Raw genomic sequence first — 20,632 nt, 5'->3', positions numbered from 1 at the left:
CGTTATACCTGCAAAACATCTCCAAAGTGATTTCACCGTGTTAGTGTTAATCTTTGGGCTTTCAGGCCAAGTGAGGCCATCAGTCATTTCTATTAAAGCCAATGTCGTTATGATCCTCTCAGGTCGAGTCTGTAGTGATCCGATTCTTTCCCCCTGCAACTGCTTTGTGTGCAGGATAATACACATGCTGCATGTACTGACTCAAGCTTACCTGCAGTCAGACTTTGACTGCAGGTAATCTAAAGATTGAAAACACTTTGTCTGTTTTTTATACTTTTATGTTTCCACATTCACATTCTTAGCGCGTGTGTTTGCACTATTTGGTTTGAATGGAAATTATATAGGACCTTCTGGCTTTGCAAATCGCAGCATTCGTTAGCTACTAAGCACATTAGTCACATACAGATTCAATGGGAGCCTTCAATTTCCAAAGTGGTGCCTTTAGTATAGCAACATAAATGTTTGAATAAAACAGAGTCATAGAATTAACAGCATTTAATCTATCTTTTCTTTTGACAGAACCCCAGTAGGAAATTAGTGGTTGCACGCATTCTGTTGTTATTCAACTATTTCAAAGCTTCTTTTAATTATAAGGATGCCCTAAATGAGACAAAGACAGTTTCTGTCCGAGGAGCAAAGTCTCCACACTCTTTGAGAACGTCAGGACATCTGCTTTAATTCAAAATAACAGTTTTGTTGAAATCATTTGGTCTGTACATCATCCACTGGTAGAGAGAGACCTGCCAGTCCACGATTCAGGATTGTAGAAGTTTAACTGACACTGACACTGACACAGAACACCAAATCCAAGGTTTAGATATGGGCTATAGTTGGACCATTCAAGGACAGGAGTGACCGAAATTCCAGTCTCAGGTCGCATGCAATCTGGAGCAGGTTTTCATCAAGGACCTCTCTGTAATCGGCTGTATTCATCTTTCCTCTCTTCCGACTAGTCTCCCTGTCTCCAGTTTAATCTGTTTTAATGTGTGTTAAAAACACTGAAATGACCAAACCTCATGTTCACTGTTTGAATCTCTGGTGCGATTTGTAGGATTTGTCAATGCACTTACACTAAGTTTGTCTGGTCAACTTCCTTAATGGTACAGAAACAGCTGGCAAGTTCAGTACATGATGGCAACTTTATTACTCCAGCTGCTTGATGAATCTGAAGAGGCCAGTAAGGTAAGACCTGTGTCTTCTGGTTAGCCTCCTTTAAAAAGAGTTGTCTGATGGAGGAAGCCAGTCAGATGTCTCCAGTGGCTGCATGGCGGCTGACAGTGTGTCTGTGCCTGGCAGTTTACGGGCCAGCAGGGCCAGTCCTCTCTGGTTTCACTGAGCTGAGAGGGGCACAGCTGCAGCCACCAATGCTGAAACTCTCCCCACCCCAAGACAACTGCACTACTGCACAAACAAGGGCCATGCTGTGAGAGTGAAAGGGCTCCAGACATAAATTCCTAATGGAGCGGATTAAGCTGGGCTACACAACTTTGATAGACTACTCCAGGCAGCACGGTATTGACGCCTCTCTGTCAGCTTGCACAGGACTACAGGAACCAAGACCTGTCAGAGGTCCCTCCAGCACCAACAAAAGCTGTGCTAAGGCCATGGAACAACATTTATTACTACTATCTCACACAGGTACAACCTGTTAATAACGCAACTGTACCAATAATTTGTACCAATTTATCTATAATACACCAAAATCTTTTGATTTAGGCTAATAACATAATAAACAATTACTTTTAAACATTGATTATTTTAGCACAATATGCAATTTATTGCTGTATTTACTTTGTTTGAAGTTTGTTGAAGCAGGCCCCATCAGCACTGTTACTTTCTCATTAAGACTCAATGGTTTCACCAACCAAAACAACAGCTGAGGCTGAAGAAGGAGGCCTACAGCTGACTCTGACGTACGACATGCAGCCTGACAAAGCACAGCTCGGACTGATTATAGTATACAACTCTCACCACATAATGTTGACGCTGACAAACTGAGCCTGTAATGTGCTAAAATGATCATCAAGAAACAAATAGCGGTGTTATAGAAAGAAAAATTGTCTCCCTGACTGGGGGACTCTCACACCCATCATCATATTCAGTGACGGTCTCAACTGGAGCAAAGATATAAATATCTTTGAATAGGTTTCTCAAAAGCCGCCATCATTCCTGGTTGGCTGGCTGAAACCTCAGAGAAAGCACAGCTGCAGCCAGTTTAGTGAGTCTCCTGCAGTGTGAGCTGACTTTCCCTCACTCACTTTCACTGAAATCCAAGAGAACGCTTCATCCTCCAGTGTATTTCCATGCACAAAACAAGGCAGTCATCTGCTTCTGTTTATTCACATGAACATTTCCAGGATGGACTGTACATCCAAGCAAAATATATTTCCATTGCTTTTTCTCACATCGATTGAGATTATCACACAACGATTATCCATCAGTTTATGTTGTGCACGCACTGAACTAACAAACCCATGTAAACACAATGTGACTGTGTGACATTGTGACAATGTGACATTTCATGCCCTTAAAATTAAGAAGATGTTCAACTCCTATTAATGGTGCAGCCGCTCCATGAAGCAGAAGCAGCTCTGCCTGTGTTTGTGTGTGTTTGTGTTTGCCTGCTTGTGTGTGTATTTGTGTTTGTGTGTGTGTCATATATCACCTGTGTGTTATCTGATTGTTTGGCCCTGTTCGGTATTACCATCCGTCTTACACACTGCTCTCTCACAAGTGAACAGCTTTAAGTATGTCATTACATACTTTGTGTGAAAATGCATCTTGAAATGAATCTCCAGCAGTAACAACTTATGGTCATATGCTCATAGTTATACATCATCTCTGTCTAGGAAGACCAAATGATCTTGTTAAAATCCATTAGCATGTCCGAGAATGTGTTCGTGGGACATGCTCTGCAGTGGAAAAATATTTTACTCATTTGAAATAAGAAAGAAAAAAAAATAAGATGGTAAAAGTTGATATTATGGTGGTGGATACAAATAAATCAATGAATTTTGACACAGCACGGGGATGAGTAAAGAGCCCTTATTAATTGTTATCACAATCCTCTGTCCAGTTTTGGCACTGCCCCTGTTGAGTTGTACTTATGTTTGAACAGCTTGTTTGACAGAGCTTCCACCATCAGCATTCTCAACCACTGTTTCACTACTGCAGTAAAACTAAAGCACATTCTAATAGAGATAATTGCAACTGATTGTTAGAGAACTTAATCAGATCTCTGTATGGACAAACCACAATATAAAAATGTAAAAAAAATAATAATAATTTTACAATTCCAGACACTCTTTTCTAAATGAGTGAATCAAACTCTTCATTCAGTCAGATCAGTCAATGTGGATTATATTTGCCAGTTGGATTTGACATTGGTCTCCTCAAGAATTAATTTGACTTTATAAATAATCAACCTATGAACTGACCCTTATTACAGTTTTATAATAGATATATAACTAACTAACTACTTAACTAATTTTACCTGAAACTCTAACACTTGCAGGACAGAGATGATAGAAAACCTCCAAACATGACAGAAAACAATCTTTGACATAAACATTGCAATTTTAGTTTGGACCATGTCCCATCCACAAAATACGAAGAGGTGGGATTTACTTCCTACACTGCAGCCAACTACCAGGTAACGATCAAGACATTTTAACTTCACTTCACTAACTTCACTTTGGTCGTCCATCTTTATATTCAGTATTTACACTCCATTACGCAACTATTACTGTTAAATCTTCATACAATGAACTGCAAATGTTGACATCAACACCTACTGTGCCGTTGATGTCATTATTTTCCAGCATGTACAATGTCTTTCCACATGCAAGTATGGCCAGGAATATCTTGCACTCCCCTTTAGCAGAGAGATGGTGTGGAACTGTGAAGGTCTCTTGATCCTCTTCATGCTTCAGCTCTCTTCCAGCTGCTTGGCATGCATTGCTTCCTCCTTATAAGTCCAAGAAACCTTCCTGTTACTGAGGAACCCTTCTGTTGATGTGGGGGAGTTCTAGTAGTCCCCATGGGAAATACTATTTGGTCCTGGATTTGACCTGGCTATGGCCTTCATTGCCCTCATATACTCCCATCTTTGAACCCACAGGATGAAGGAACAATAGATCACACTGCTCTGCCTCACTCTATCCTGACTGTCTTCACACTGCCCTCGTCCATCCTTTGTCTGGAGGTGATGTCTGCAGCTCTGCTTGCCTGTGTGTGGAAGTCATTTAGTGTGGATGTGGAAGCTGAGGTATTCTGCCTGGGGTTTGATTCCCCACAATTTCTGAGTGAGCTGAATTGATGTCGTCTGGCTGCTCCCAGGTTAATCTCCTAGTGAACCTTCTTCATTAGATCCTTGAACCCAACATGCTACATGGATAAGCATCTGCATAGCCTTATAAGCCTTCATCCACCAGTGGCTGGTCTCTCAGCAGCTTCCTATAACAATATGATGGCTCTGTACCAGATAAGCTACTTCAACAAGAACAGTGATAACAGTATTGCAATGTTACCCATTGTAATTTTTTCAGGTCAGTGTGTTTTGCGTCACAAATTGGAGACAAATGTGTTCTGGTACGAGAGCTGATTCTGACCTGTGTATGAAGAGTGTTGTTTGTATAAGTGCATTTTGGATGTGAAATGAACTGTTGTGCTGAGGATAAAGAGAATTTTGTCAAAGTTTTTTTAAGTTATATGGGTAAACCTCAAGTGTAATTAATCATCAGCCTACCCAGAGACTGAAGACATTTAACATGAGCAGATAAATTATATCATAATATGATTAATAAACCATGTAGGTCTGCAACCTTGTTTACATGGCTGTGTCTAACAAACCTCTCCTCACCGTTTATTCCATAACACTTGTGCTTAGAGGTCTGGAAAAATGGGAAAGTGTGTCTATATGGTTTTGGCAGGTGCAACTTATTAGACCCATTCAAGTCCCTCAGGACTGTTTGTTCTGTTGATCTGTAATGAGTCTCTTCCTACTCTTACCAGTAACAGGTGGCATATGTGGAACAACTACATGAGAAGACACACGATTGATGCACAGAATGTAAACTGCACCTTTGAAATGCATGGTCTGTGGCTCAAGATTACAATACGTCCCCAGTGGCACGTAAATCTCATAAATTCAAAGAGATGCAAACCACATGAGTGAAAAGTAGAAATCCAACAGATGTGTGACAATCTGCCACTTTGATTTTATCATGAAACATCTTACGGGAAAATTCCTGGCTTTTTCAACATTGGTGTTATGCTCATACTTTTTCCATCTGTTATCAACTTTCTTGCTTTTCCTACAATGATAGGACAAAATGTCTACTGTGAAAAACAGCATAGGAAACGATTTGTGAGGCAACCTGCCTACTGAGCATCTATATTCACCAGACACTCAGGTCGTGGTTTGTTTGTTTTTAAATGAAAGAAAACAAGAATGTTCTCTTTTGAATCGAGTCCTGTACGTACTGCAATTTGATAAGTGTAGCCTATCTATTTGGTTATGGGTGAAATAAAGCAAAATCTGAACTTCAGGCCTTTAACTTACCAAACAGGATGCAGATTTTTGTCTCAAACAGACGCAGTCCTGTTAAGCTTTTAACTAAATTTCATAAATGAAACAACAATCACATGAGTCTTAGCCATGTGCCATCAGAGCCTAATTTCAGCTTCAAATGGGGTTGTAACTATTATTCTGTAGATAGATGGTTTTGCTGCAGGTAGCTTTTACATTAATGTTTCCTCCAGGTTTCTATCAATAACATAAACTTCCAGCTTCATGCACTGTGATCTATTCTGATGTCAATGGATGGTGGAGGAACTACAGAGATATGTGTTTTTTGCACCTTTCTTTCCACCTTCAACCATATTCCTCTCATTGTAGCTCTAGAATTCATCCCCATTAACTGGAAGTTCATGTTGCCAAACTTTTTTCAAACTTTCTCAGGCATCCTTTGGGAATAAAGCCAATGCCTTCCTACACATTTCAAAGAAAAGTAAGATGCAATCCTCATGGATTTCAGACATTCAGTAAGACCAGAATATGAATGTCGGATTAAATAAGAACTTGAAAACAGGCCAGTAAAGTTTATTGAGAAACAAATATCCTATGACATGATTGGACATGCCAACAGCTGCACTGGAAAACCCCTGTTGCTGAGGTAGATCCGACTCTGCTGAGGAACATTATGATCTGGAGTTAAATCATTTTCTGGTTATTCTCAGTATTCTCTGACATTTGTTCGCCTCACTTTTTCTGTTTAAGTCTGTTTAGCACTTTATCAGGAACATACATATTCCAGATATGGGAAGACTTTACACAACTTCCACCATTTGAGTCACTGGTCCACTGTCACCCACTCTACCACACATCTCCTCCGACCAGGTTGCACTAATGTCACAAAGAAACGGTTCATCATCGAAATTAATAACTGAATAAATATAATTAGTTATTCATATTTATATTCAGTAAAGATCTCACAATTATGAATGTATCAAACATAAACTACACAACCAACCTCACACAGTTCGCTAAGGCAGCTGTCAGGTGAGGTTTGCGCTCGGTGCAGGAGGTCCATCACACCATTACTACTTGTTATTCTCTCACTCATCAAATGGCTGAGGCCAAAAAATCTTAGGCCATCAGGAAGCGCCCTGGTGATCCTGAAGAGTTGCCTTAGGTTTAGCTTTAAGTTAGGATTGGGGTTAGGCAAGTAGGAACTACGGCTAAGGTCAGAAGAAGTGTCTTTGAAGTGAATGTGAATCGATGTTATGTCCTATGAAGTCATGGGCAATGTGTGTGTCTGTGTGTAATTTGATTTGAAAGCCTGCGATAAAAATCTAAACATTTTTAAATCTGTGTATACATACATGTACATACACAGTACTAAAGTTATATAATTTATTTCGAAGATGTGAAGAAGATGAGCGTGTTGGGTTAGAAGTAACTGATCCGCAGCTTCACTTCACTGTTGCGCTCAGCTCTTGTGTAGATGAGCTGCTTACCTCGGGTGTGAGCGCAGCGGAGGGTCCGTGATGTGGAGGTGATGCTGATATGTCCAACAGCTGATAAACAGAAACAAAGCCGAGAACATCCACTTCTCTGTTTCTCTCAGTGGTCCGTCTCCTGCAGCGAGTCGTCCACACACTGACAAACTTTCACCATCCTCAAAACACTGTGCGGCGGCTGCTGACGTCAACAGCCTCTCCGCCAATGGCTTTTCTCCTCCGATGACTTGACGGACGGTCGGAGAACGACCTCCTGATCTCAGCTGCTTCTGTCTTCTAGTGCAAACTTCAACATGTCAATGTTTACTGTACCACAATACAATTTCAGCCCACACACAGATCAACACATTAAATCACAGATAAGTGGTGTTTTATCGTTGGTTTTATTTTGAATTTGAAATAACATCTGCCGTTCTTCCAGGAGCCTTGTAACTGCTGCCATCTGCTGGTCTATCAAACTCCTCACTTCTTATCATTCGGTCAGGCTCTGGGATCATCCACTGCAAACCTAACAGGAGCAGTGGCGGTTTTGGGCACGGGCGAACCGGGCAGCAGCCAGGGGCGGCACCTTCTCATGTCATGTTGAGGGCGGCACGAGCACTTAAAACAAAAAAACAAAAAAGTAATCTGGACCGCGAAGCGGTTTTCTATTATCTATCATATCACTGTGTGTGGAATTGGCAAATTTGCGCCCCCTGCAACTGCAGCGCTCCTGGTTGATGCTGTGCGAGAAAGGGGAAGTGGAGGGGACGCGGGAGACAGTTCACCTCTGGGTCTCCCAAATAGTACGGACAAGGGGGGGATCCACTGTATAGAGCAGTGATTATCAAACTGTGTGGCGCGCCCAATGTTTAACGTCCGCATCTCTTGCGGCGGAGCAGTAAACAAATCGCTCCTTCGCCGTAGACAGGGGTCTGCAACCAGCGGCTCTGAAGTGTTAGAATATCAAATTTAATCAAAAGGCTGTTATGTGGGGTGGAACTGCTAGTTCTACGTCCAGCCCTACTCCTTTATCCGGTCTTGGGACCGGCAAATTGATTCAAAAGAGATACTCTGGAAAATCAATTTTTTTTCTTCTTCAGTTTGGTTTAGTTTTCAGGGCCCTGAAAGGGTTTAGTTCTTTACATCATCGTACGGCGCACATCATGCAGCACACATCATCAGCACAATGATGTGCGGCGCAAGATTATGTGCGCCAATGATGTGAGGTGACGACATGCGCTGCAGGATGATGTGCGGCGTGATGATGTGCGCCAGGATGATGTGCGCCGGTGATGTGGGGTAATGATGATTTGCGCCGTAGGATGAGGTGTGCAGGATGATGTGCGCCACACGATCATGTGCCGTGATGATGTGCGCCTATGTGCTCCCAAGGATGATGTGAGCCACAGGATGATGTGCACTCGAGGATGATGTGCGTTGCAGGATGATGTGCAATGCAGGATGATGTGCGACGCAGGATGAAGTGCGCTGTAGGATGATGTGCGCTGCAGGATGATTTGCGCCGCAGGATGATGTGCGCTTTACTATGATGTGCGGTGATGATGATATACGCCGCAGGATGATTCGCAGCGTGATGATGTGCACCGCAGTATGAAGTGCGCAGTTGAATGATGTGCGTGAGCCAATGAAGACGATGATGATGTGAGGTGATGATGATATGCTCCGAAGGATGATGTGCGGCGTGATGATGTGCCCCGCAGGATGAAATGGTCTGCAGGATGATGTGCGCAGCAGGATGATGTGCCAGATGTGCGCTGCAGGATGATGTGCGCTTTACGATGATGTGCGGTGATGATGATATCCGCCGTGATGATGTGCCGCAGGATGAGGTGCACACAGGATGATGTGCGCCACACGATCATGTGCGGTGATGATATGCGCCGATGTGCTCCCCAGGATGATGTGCATCACAAGATGATGTGCACTCTAGGATGATGTGCTCTGCAGGATGAGGTGAGCTGCAGGATGATGTGCGCAACAGGATGAAGTGCGCTGTAGGATGATGTGTGCTGCAGGATGATGTGCACCACAGGGTGATGTGTGCGCAGGCATGAGGATGTGCGCTGCAGGATGAAGTGCGCTGTAGGATGATTTGCGCGCAGGCATGATGATGTGCGCCGCAGGATGAAGTGCGCTGTAGGATGAAGTGCGCTGTAGGATGATGTGCGCAGCAGGATGATGTGCGTTCATGATGTGAGGTGTTGACATGCTCTGCAGGATGATGTGCGGCATGATGATGTGCGCCGGTGATGTAAGGTAATGTGATTTGCGCCCGCAGGATGATGTGAGCGCAGGATGATGTGCGCCACACGATCATGTGCGGTGATGATATGCGCCGAAGTGCTCCCCAGGATGATGTGCGCCATGCCGCCACAGGATGATGTGCACTCAAGGATGATGGTCGATGCAGGATGATGTGCGCTGCAGGATGATGTGCATAGCAGATGTGAGGTAATGATGATTTGCGCCGCAGAATGAGGTGCGCGCAGGATGATGTGCGCCACACGATCATGTGTGGGGATGATGTGCGCCGATGATGTACACTGCACGATGATGTGCGCCGATGTGCGCCCCAGGATGATGTGCTCAGCAAGATGATGTGCGCTGCACGATGATGTGCGCCGATGTGCGCAGCAGGATGATATGCGCGATGTGCGGAGATGTGTGCCACTGATGTCAAAATCTCCTCAAAATGCATTGAGGGTTCCGCCCAAAGTCTAGCACTTAGACGACGAGCAAAGAAGAGAGGGAGGAAGAGGATGATTCAATCTATTCGCTATGTGTGAGGCTGAAAGCGTAAGGGCGCTACGTATTCTCCACATGGGCTTGAGTGGAGCATAAGTAATTTACCCTCGACACCCGACATTGAACGGAGCAAACAGCGGAGAAGTTCTTCAACATGGATGACATTAAATTAATAATTGAAGAGGAAAAGTAAAGTGAGTTGCTGGGACGCTGTTGCAGTTAATGTTTGAGCAACAAGTAAGTTTATGCTTATGGAGGACCATACATGACTTAAGTAAAAATAAATAAATGTATAAATAAATACAGAAAGAAATAAATAAATAAAAAAAGGAAATAAATAAATGAATACAGAAATAAATAAATAAATATGTCAATACCAAAATAAATGTCAAAATAAATGTCTTAAATATATTTGAACATTTATTTATTCCCTGATACATTTCCTTTTCATTTGCAGTGTCCTTATGCTAATGAGAAGGGCGGGCCTAACCGCAGTCTCATGCAGGATTGGTCACAGGAGTGTAATGATCCAGCCCTACTACTTCTGCCTCTCAATGCTGACTGGTGTCCAGTACCTGTTTGCAGCGTTGAGCCAGTTCACACTTAAAATGAACTAGGTCAAGTTCAGAGGGTTAGTTAAGGTTATTGTTTATTGGGATGATTTAGGTGTCAGTAGTCCTGACTGTGAGCGTCACGTCTCGTGTTCTACTAAGCACAATGAGCGAGCCGAGAGGAGAAGGAGGAAACAGAAACTCCAGCTCGGTACAAACCACCTGCAGCTTCTGCTCTGATCATGAAGCAGCTGATCTCTGAGCAGATGTGACCAGAGAAACTCTGTGTTTTCACTGTTTCCACTGTTCTACAAAGTCACTTAGCGGCTGTTTCACGGTGAAGAGCTCTAGTCTCAGTCACTGCCCGTGTCTCTAAGCGATTGTGTGGCGGAGTGCAGGGGCTGTGTGTTTGTAGCTCAGTTGACCAATCCTGCTGGAGACTGAGGTTAGGCCCGCCTTTCTCATTAGCATAAGGACACTGAAATCGCAAAATAAAAGTTGGAATAAATGTGGAAATAAATAAATAAATGTGGAAATAAATGCAGAATTAAATGAATCAATGTCTTAAACTTATTTCCACATGTATTTATTTATTTCCACATTTATTCCAACTTTTATTTATTCCATGATATATTTCATTTTATTTTCAGTGTCCTTATGCTAATGAGAAAGGCGGGCCTGACCTCAGTCTCGAGCAGGATTGGTCAACTGAGCTACACACACACACACAGCCCCTGCGCTCCGTCACACTCGATCAGAGACACGGGCAGTGACTGAGACTTGAGCTCTTCACCGTGAAACAGCCGGTTAGTGACTCTGTGGAACAGTGGAAACAGTGGAAACACAGAGTTTCTCTGGTCACATCTGCTCAGAGATCAGCTGCTTCATGATCAGAGCAGAGGCGGCAGGTGGTTTGTAACGAGCTGGAGTTTCTGTTTCCTCCTCCTCCTCTCGGCTCGCTCCTTGTGCTCAGTACAACACGAGACGTAACGCTCACAGTCAGGACTACTGACAGCTAAATAATCCCAATAAAAAATAACCTTAACTAACCCTCTGAACTTGAACTAGTTCATTTTAAGTGTGAACTGGCTCAACGCTGCAAACAGCTACTGGACACCAGCATTGAGAGGCAGACGTAGGGCTGGATCATTACACTCTTGTGACCAATCCTGCATGAGACTGCGGATAGGCCCGCCTTTCATTTGCAGCATAAGGACGCTGCAAATGAAAAGGAAATGTATCAGGGAATAAATAAATGTGCAAATATATTTAAGACATTTATTTTGACAAGTCTATTGGTATTAACATATGTATTTATTTATTTCTGTATTTATTTCCATTTTTATTTATTAATTTATTTATTAATTTATGTATTTATTTATACATTTATTTATTTTTACTTATGTCATGTATGGTCCTCCATACTCCTCTCGGCTCGCTCCTTGTGCTCAGTACAACACGAGACGTGACGCTCACAGTCAGGACTACTGACACCTAAATCATCCCAATAAACAATAACCTTAACTAACCCGATAAACTTGAACTAGTTCATTTTAAGTGTGAACTGGCTCAACGCTGCAAACAGCTACTGGACACCATTCAGCATTGAGAGGCAGAAGTAGTAGGGCTGGATCATTACACTCCTGTGACCAATCCTGCATGAGACTGCGGTTAGGCCCGCCTTTCTCATTAGCATAAGGACACTGCAAATGAAAAGGAAATGTATCATGGAATAAATAAATGTGGAAATATATTTAAGACATTTATTTTGACATTTCTTTTGGTATTGACATATTTATTAATTTATTTCTGTATTAATTAATTTATTTCCTTTTTTATTTATTTATTTATTTCTGTATTAATACATTTATTTATTTTTTACTTAAGTCATGTATGGTCCTCCATATATGCTGGAAAAAAACGATTAAATGCCGTTTTTACTGTAGGCTGATAACAGCAAAAGTATGTGATATTATTAGCGCGCTGCGGCGCTTCAGCGTCCGGTGTGAACAGCCAAGCTTGTCGTGCAGCTGGGGGGGCTGTAGGACGCTCTCAGATGGGAACGATGACGCTTTAAAGCGGACACCGTGTCTGCTCAGCCCCGCCAGAGCTGGGAAGCGTACCACGTCAGTAGGACACCCAGGCCTCGCTACAGCTCCGCGGAGCCGCCGGTTGCTCGTACACGTCAGCAGCTCCAGACAGCGGCAGCATTCATGTGTTCACGGTCAACGCAGAGCTCGGCTCTCCTCAGGGGGAACAGACATGGCTCTGAAACCAAGGAGGCCGTGGACCACCGTGATTTTTGGCGTTTTTCTGGGATTCACTGCGTCCTCGTGGCTCATCGTGCCGCAGGTGCTGGAGAGCAAAGGGAAGAAGTCCCCTGCGTGTTACTACAGAGACTCCTCCGTCGGTAACGGTCCGGCTAACATCCTCGGTAAAAGCGCGGCTAGCAAAGCCCGTGACAGCCCGCAGCTAAGTCCGGGGGAGGACTTCGTTCTGAGTCGGGGAAACAGTAGCAGGGACACCGGGAGAGCAGTCAGCACACCCAGGTGGTTCCTCTACGTCGGTGTGATGACAGCCAAGAAGTATCTGGGCTCCCGCGCCGTCGCCGCGTACCGGACCTGGACGAGTTCCGTACCCGGGAAGGTGGAGTTCTTCTCCAGCACCGGCTCCGGGACTATCAACCTGCCTGACCCCGTCCCGGTGATTTCTCTTGCCGGTGTGGACGACTCGTACCCGCCACAGAAGAAGTCATTCATGATGCTGAAGTACATCCACGACCACTACCTGGATAAATACGAGTGGTTCATGCGAGCGGATGATGATGTTTATATAAGAGGTGACTATTCTGAGAATTCAGCTATTTCTGGCAATAAGATGAGATACAACTTTATTCATCCCGAAGGAAATTCTTGTGCCAGCTTGCTCCTAGATGAAAGTACACAGCAATATATAGTAGAATAGAATGCAGTGACAGCAGTCAAACATATAAGTGACAGATAAAAACAAAAGTCAAATATATGTGTATTGTAAAAGGAGCATATATATTGAATTAATATTACGATTAAAAAACTGTAAGATAACACAAATTGCACGTGAATGGACACAATATCTGTGTTTGTGTGTGTGTGTCTTAAGGAAAATGGTAAAGGAGGTCCCAGGAAGTTTATCTCTAAAAGTGTTCAAGCAAATTACTGCAGGCTCATGCAAATGTGGTCATCTTTTTTGTAGCTTTGACAATTAATATGGCCACAAGAGGCTCCAGAAACATGAGCAGTCAGACAACTCTGCAGGTTGGAAACAAAGCAGCAGGTTAGACAAACACACCCACACACCCACACTGTCCATTCCATCAAAAGACTCCTTCAACTGCAGCTCTCCTGAGATAGGCTATTCACTGTACACACAGGAAGGACCTATTATTACCTATATTTAAGGGGAGTTGAAATTTAGTTTTAACTCATAAACATTTAGTTAGTTTCCAAGCTGAGTAGTTGTCTGACTGCTGGATTTCTTATCCTGTCACACTTTGATGTAGTGATGTTCCCAGATCTCTGTAGTTCCTTTAGTGTTATCGTAGTTAATTAAATTGATGGCTTTGTTAATGATTGATTGACACTACATAGAAATAGGGCCTAAGTTTTTTTTGGTAGGCGTGGGACTTTATTTCTGGGCAAAGTAATTTAAGCATATCCAGCCTTATCCAGCCCAGGCTGACGTGTTGTAAAAAATACTATTTTTATTGTCACTCTTCACCCTTTTCCAGGTGAGAAGCTGGAGCTGTTCCTGCGCTCACTGAACAGCAGCAAGCCCCTTTACCTTGGCCAGACAGGCCTCGGTATGGCTGAGGAGTTGGGCAAGTTGGCCCTAGAGCCCGGCGAGAACTTCTGCATGGGAGGCCCTGGGATGATCTTCAGTCGAGAGGTGCTGCGCAGGATGGTCCCTCACATCAGTACCTGTCTCCGGGAGATGTATACCCCCCATGAGGATGTGGAAGTGGGCCGCTGTGTGCGTCGCTTTGGTGGAACACAGTGTGTGTGGTCGTATGAGGTATGGATTGAGCCAGTGTTCTTTCTGTTCTGTCAGGCTCATAGAATATGAGTGTGTATTTAGTGACAGTGAGGTTTTTTGATATTAATTCAGATATTGATAATGGTGATCTTTAATTTTCCAAAGTAACCAATCACTTTGTACTGGGGCGGCACACTTTTGTATTTTTCTCTTGACTTCACAAGGGGAATCCTAGAGCGGAAAAACACTCCCACAGATGTTAGTTTCCAAAATCGAACACAGTGTAGGGCGTGAATACTGGATCAATCAATAAATCAAATTTTATTTGTATAGCCCATATTCACAAATTACAATTCATCTCATAGGGCTTTAACAGGGTGTGACATCCTCTGTCCTTAACCCTCAGCAAGAGTAAGGATAAACTACAAAAAACCCTTTTTAACAGGGTAAAAATATGTAGAAACCTCAGAGAGAGCCACATGTGAGGGATCCCTCTCCCAGGACGGACAGAAGTGCAATAGATGCCACGTGCAGGAAAACATCATCAATATCAAAGTCTCTAGCAGCATTTGATGAGGGTAGACTTCCCGAAGGACAACCCGAACATGACATGCCAAGCAGTCCTGCTGCAAGCACAGTCCATGCTCAGCAACCATCTAGACCACGATCCACCATCCAGACCAGACGCCACTCCAGTCCTCAGTCACCGTCCACCGCCGCCCACCAGGACCCATCACAAGCCACCACCGCGGTCCTGGTCCACCGCCCGTGCCCAATGCCAACGCGACACAGGGTCCGCCACCAGCACCAAGATCAGCCCACATGATTCAGAATCCGCCACGTTGGATCCAACACCGCGACCCCCGGTGCGCGATCCACAAACCGCATGGTGCGGCCACAGAGGCCCTGGATCTGCGGGTGATAAAGCAAAGGGATTCCGGGGAAGGGAGATAGGTATGGAGAAGAGGAAGGAGAAGCTGGAAAGAGAAGCTCTGTGTGTCATGTGTCATAAAATAGAACAAGTAACGTTCTGGCGCACTAATTAGCTCTAACTATAAGCTTTATCAAAAAGGAAGGTTTTGAGCCTACTCTTAAATGAACAGATGGTGTCTGCCTCCCGAACTGAAAGTGGTAGATTATTCCACAGCCGAGGGGCTTGATGGCTAAAAGCTCTGGCTCCTACTCTACTTTTAGAGAATTTAGGGACGACAAGTAGGCTTGAATTCTGGGAGCGGAGTGCTCTAGTGGGTTTATAAGGTACTAACAGCTCTTTAAGGTAAAAAGGCACTATATTATTAAGGGCCTTGAAGGTGAGGAGGAGAATTTTAAATTCTATTCTAGATTTAACTGGAAGACAGTGTAGCGATGCTAATATTGGAGAAATGTGCTCTCTTCTCTTTGTTCTCGTCAGGACACGTGCTGCAGCATTTTGGACAAGCTGTAGAGTCTTTAACGACTTCCTGCTGGAGCCTGATAATAATGAATTACAATAGTCCAGTCTCGATGTAACAAAGGCGTGGACTAGTTTTTCTGCATCTTTTTGTGAAAGGACATGTCTAATTTTTGAAATATTACGCAAGTGGAAAAAAGCGGTCCTAGAAATTGGTTTTAAATGACTATTAAAGGATAAATCAGGATCGAAGATCACTCCCAAGTTCCTGACTGTTTCATTGGAAGCAATGGCAATGTCGTCTAGCGCAGCTATATCATTAGATAATGCATCTCTAAGGCAGTGATTCTCAAATGGGGGTACGCGTACCCCTGGGGGTACTTTAAGGTACTCAAGGGGGTACTTGGGATTTTTTTTCTTTATATTTAAAATTAGCATCCATTCAAAAATCCTTGAAAAATTGTTACTTAACAAATATTCAATATAATATAAGTGTAAGTTTATGAACTAAATTTTATATTCAGTAGGCTTTTCAATTTAATTATCCTAAAAAAACAGAATCTCCCCCATACCAATGGTTTGACCCAACCTGGCACACGCCACCTGTCATCGCCTGTCATCACCTGCCTTGAAAACTTCAACAATGGAGTCGAGTTGAAGTGCAGCAGCAATGCTGCTGAAACACGGAGGGACAAGCGCCAAAGAAGGCGAAACCAGAGCAGAGAGCCTTCCCTAAACAACACCGTGAGAGCTTGTGCCTCTTCGAAGGGGCGCTAAAACGTAAACGTTTTCCGTTGTGAAGTTAATGATTCATAACAAGAAGTCCGCGTCTCTACCGGTACCCTTTCAAAATAAAAGCATGTAATACAAAAGCGGAAATGAAATTGTATGACCTTAAAGCGAGCAATATCACAATAAAATAACAGAAAGACGCTTCAATAATATTAACAATAACATAGATTGGGTTATTTACACTTTTTGTTTTTTCTGTGGGGAGAGATTCGCCAACAGTGGTATTAAGCCACCACATCTTCAGCGGTATCTCCAGACAAAACATGAAAGTCATGTTGGTAAGCCACCTGAGTTTTTTAAGAGGAAACTTTCTGAATTCAGGTCATCTCAAGACACGATGCGAAAAGCCTCCCCGAAATCAAACGGAAACAAGCTACCTGTCAGTATTCTTTTCGATCCTTAAAGAAGATATTTTAAGATGATAAATATTTTAAAAAATATGTTTTGAGCTAATCTTTAATTTAAAAGTTAATGATTTATTTTTTGGGAAGAAGTGTTTAGCTATAATTAAGTTCATGAGTTCAGTTTGAGAACATATCTTTATTATGATCCCAAAAGAGTTGATAATTTATATTGAGATAATAATAAAAGTCTTTAGTTATTTTTATATCTTTTTATTTCGAAATAGTTCAAGAGAGACCACTACAAATGAGCAATGTTATGGACATTGATGGAGTTTTAAATTTGAATGTGTCTAGTTACAAGGCTTAATAAATCACATTACATCTTTATTTCAACCAAAAATGCTTTGGGCTGGTTAGGGGGTACTCTGCAGAATTTTTTCTTTTAAGGGGGTACGTCACTGAAAAAAGGTTGAGAACCACTGCTCTAAGGTGTTTGGGGCCAAGTATTATAACCTCTGTTTTGTCTGAGTTTAATAAGTGAAAATTGCGGGTCATCCAGGTTTTTATGTCCTTGAGACATGTTCGAAGTTTAGTTAATTGGATGACATGCTGTGCATGTGTTTTAATATGCATAAAATAATACAACAGAACTAATTTACCTTTTGACACCTCACTGACCACTGTCATGGAGAGAGATGCTTTGTGGCTTTGTTTTACTGCTGTTAATGACTGTACATGGCACATGTTCTTAATCCTTATTTTTCCCATCTCCTGAAAAGTGAATATTAGCAGATGTCAAACAAATGGTTGTGTTCACCTGCTTCGCACATTCTGCCTCAAGGCAGAGTGACAGAACCAGAAAGAACAAGTTTTGCTCTATTAGTATATATCCTTGGGTTTTTCATTTGTGAGCCTGTGTAACTGTTGTTGTTGCTGCAGTGAAAAATAGCTTTGATTAAACTGAGGTAATCTGTGTATCAGAGTTATCAACTTGTAAAATGGCAGTAGTCATGAGTTTTTTTTTTAATTATGCCTGGAAATCACCCACGCTCATGGTGTTCAAACTCTTTTCACAGATGCAGCAGCTCTTCTATGAAAACTATGAACACAACAAGAAAGGTTTCATTGAAGAACTTCACAGTAGCAAGATCCACAATGCTATTACACTCCACCCCAACAAAAAGCCAGCCTACCAGTACCGTCTGCACAGCTTCACGCTGAGCCGTAAGATCTCCGAGCTTCGTTATCGCACCATCCTTCTCCATCGTGACGGTTCGATTATGAGTTACCTGAGTGATACAGAAGTGCTGTGGGAGGATCAACAACTTGGTCCGCCACCTTCCTACATGCGCTATCAGCCCAATGACAGAAATGATGTCATTGAGTGGGACTTCCTGACAGGACGCCACATTTATTCTGCTGTTGAGAACAAGATTGTGCGACAAAGCCTTGGGAACTTGCTTTGGACTGCACTAGAAGACATTATTCTACAGGTCATGGAAATGATTAATAAGAATTCAAAAACACGTGGCCGTATAATTGACTTTAAAGAGATTCAATATGGCTATTACAGGGTTGATCCAATGCATGGGGCTGAATACATCTTAGATTTACTGCTTCTGTACAAGAAACATAAGGGACGCAAAATCACAGTGCCTGTGAGGCGCCACGCTTACCTTCAGCAGCCCTTTAGCAAACCCTTCTTTTCTGAAACTGAAGAGTTGGATGTGGTTGAACTTGTGGCTGCCATCAACTCTGAATCCCAATCCCTGTCCTTCCTATCCAACTCCCTGAAATTCTTGTCCCCCTTCCAGTTATATGAGTCAACCAGGGAAATGTGGAAGCAAAGCCAGAGGAAGGTCAACATTGTCGTTCCATTGTCTGGTCGCTACGACACATTTGTCCAATTTATGGAGAACTTTGAGAAGGTCTGTTTGATAACCAAACAAAATGTTAAGCTCTCCGTTGTCCTTGTGGACAGTGACATCAATCAGAACAGTGGAAAACATTTGCAGTTAATCAATGACTACTATAGGAAGTATCCCACAGCTGACCTCTCTATAATCCCCGTCCCAGGCAACTTTTCCAGAGGCCTCGCTCTGGAGCTTGGCTCCTCAAAGCTTGATAACGACACCTTGCTGTTCTTCTGTGATGTTGATCTAATATTTAGTGGCGATGCCTTGCAGCGCTGCAGAGACAACACTGTCCAAGGGAGGCAGGTCTATTTCCCTGTTGTCTTTAGTCAGTACAACCCCAAGATAGTGTATGCTGAGAAGTCCCACAGAGGAAACCAATTTGTGCTCAATAAGAAAAGTGGTTTCTGGAGGGATTATGGTTTTGGAATCACGTGTGTTTTCAAGAGTGATTTGCTCAAAGCAGGAGGTTTCGACACCTCAATCCTCGGTTGGGGATTGGAAGATGTGGACTTGTTCACAAAAGTAATAAATTCTGGTTTAGAGGTGTTGCGCAGTCAGGACCCAGGGATTTTCCACATTTATCATCCTGTCCACTGCAATACAAGTCTTGAGCAAAAACAATACAAAATGTGCCTTGGGTCAAAAGCAAGTATGTTTGCGTCGACAATACAGTTAGCAGAGCTGTGGCTGGAGAAACATGTAGAAATAGGGTATAACAGAACCTCATCCTGACATTCAAGACCCGTCGGACCCGATGTAAGTTTACCTCTCATCAGCTTGAATGCAGAAAGCCATGGACTGCGTCTTGTAATGAGACTGTGGGTCACAAGTACAAACAGGTGGACAAATTAAAACTCTACAAGACCCCAATCCAGACCGACCTGACAGAAGCAAGAATCTGTTACAAATGGATCTGGATGTAATCGTACAAGAACAGAACTGAGTCCAAGAATGCTGCTGTAAATTAGCCAGACAACGGTGTCCATCCAGCTTGGAAAACTGCAGACAGAGTACAAGTTTTTTGTGATGTGTAACACACAATGTATTGGACAATGTACAATTTACTTCAGTATTACATATTTAGGGTTTTGGGTTTTAATTAGGCTACTTTGTAAATGCCAAACTATGTGGTTTAAAAAATGACAATTACCCAAAGAACAATCACCGCAAATTCAAAATAACGACAGGAAATTAAATCAAATATTATGTATATATATATATATATTATTTTTTTTATCAAATAACTACTATGTTGATGGTTTTACACAAAGTGCTACTTACTCACCTCTTACTTAATAACTGCTTTGCAGGTTTCAGTATACTGCAGTATCACCATCTGCAACTCAGCTAATCTATGAATTTAATACTCTGTCACTCTGCTAATCATGTGTGAAGCCATGTGGAATGTGGACGCCAGCTGTCCCGCCGCCAATAGCATCATCAGCGGCTGTGTGTGTGTGTGTGGGTGTATGAGAGAGGGATAATTGCATATTATTAAATATACTTTTTACATTGCTATAGTTATTAAGATGTTTACATGTCTTCCTCAGGACCACGTCTTATCAGTGCACTGCAGCCTGATGCCATACCCACATGCGTATAGGTAAAGCAACAATCTGCTAAATAATTGAAAAAGAAAGAGGTGAAAACTACGAATGTCACAATGATTCAGAGCACTAGAATCTATACTTGCATTTTTTTTATATAAGTGGGTTACATGACCAAAGAAAGCGATGGATACATTCTCACAACAATCTAATAATTAGATACATTTATTTCATATGAAGGATTATTTCAGAACATAGCGCTCACACAGCATGTGTTGTGTTTGTGTTAGCATTGCAAACCACCGTCAGA

At 42.7% G+C, this 20,632-nt stretch overlaps 2 protein-coding genes across 2 annotated transcripts in view; one reads left to right on the top strand and one right to left on the bottom strand.

Moving 5' to 3' along the window:
* megf10 (multiple EGF-like-domains 10) overlaps nucleotides 1-7,145 on the bottom strand; it is a 47,521-nt gene extending 40,376 nt beyond the window's left edge. Inside the window, exon 1 of the mRNA XM_062412957.1 lies at nucleotides 7,021-7,145. The gene's annotated coding sequence lies outside the window, so the exon portion shown is untranslated. The remainder of the gene's footprint in view (nucleotides 1-7,020) is intronic.
* A 5,119-nt stretch (nucleotides 7,146-12,264) lies between these two features.
* Nucleotides 12,265-20,290, top strand: chsy3 (chondroitin sulfate synthase 3). The gene is made up of 3 exons (XM_062412956.1): nucleotides 12,265-13,161; nucleotides 14,089-14,372; nucleotides 17,936-20,290. Exons 1-3 carry the CDS (start codon nucleotides 12,585-12,587, stop codon nucleotides 19,505-19,507), a joined length of 2,433 nt encoding a protein of 810 aa, XP_062268940.1. The 5' UTR covers nucleotides 12,265-12,584; the 3' UTR covers nucleotides 19,508-20,290.
* The last annotated feature ends 342 nt before the right edge of the window (nucleotides 20,291-20,632 follow it).

Source organism: Platichthys flesus, chromosome 19 (assembly GCF_949316205.1).
Source record: "Platichthys flesus chromosome 19, fPlaFle2.1, whole genome shotgun sequence".
NCBI classification, from domain to species: domain Eukaryota; kingdom Metazoa; phylum Chordata; class Actinopteri; order Pleuronectiformes; family Pleuronectidae; genus Platichthys; species Platichthys flesus.
This window is presented reverse-complemented; position numbering and strand designations above follow the sequence as displayed.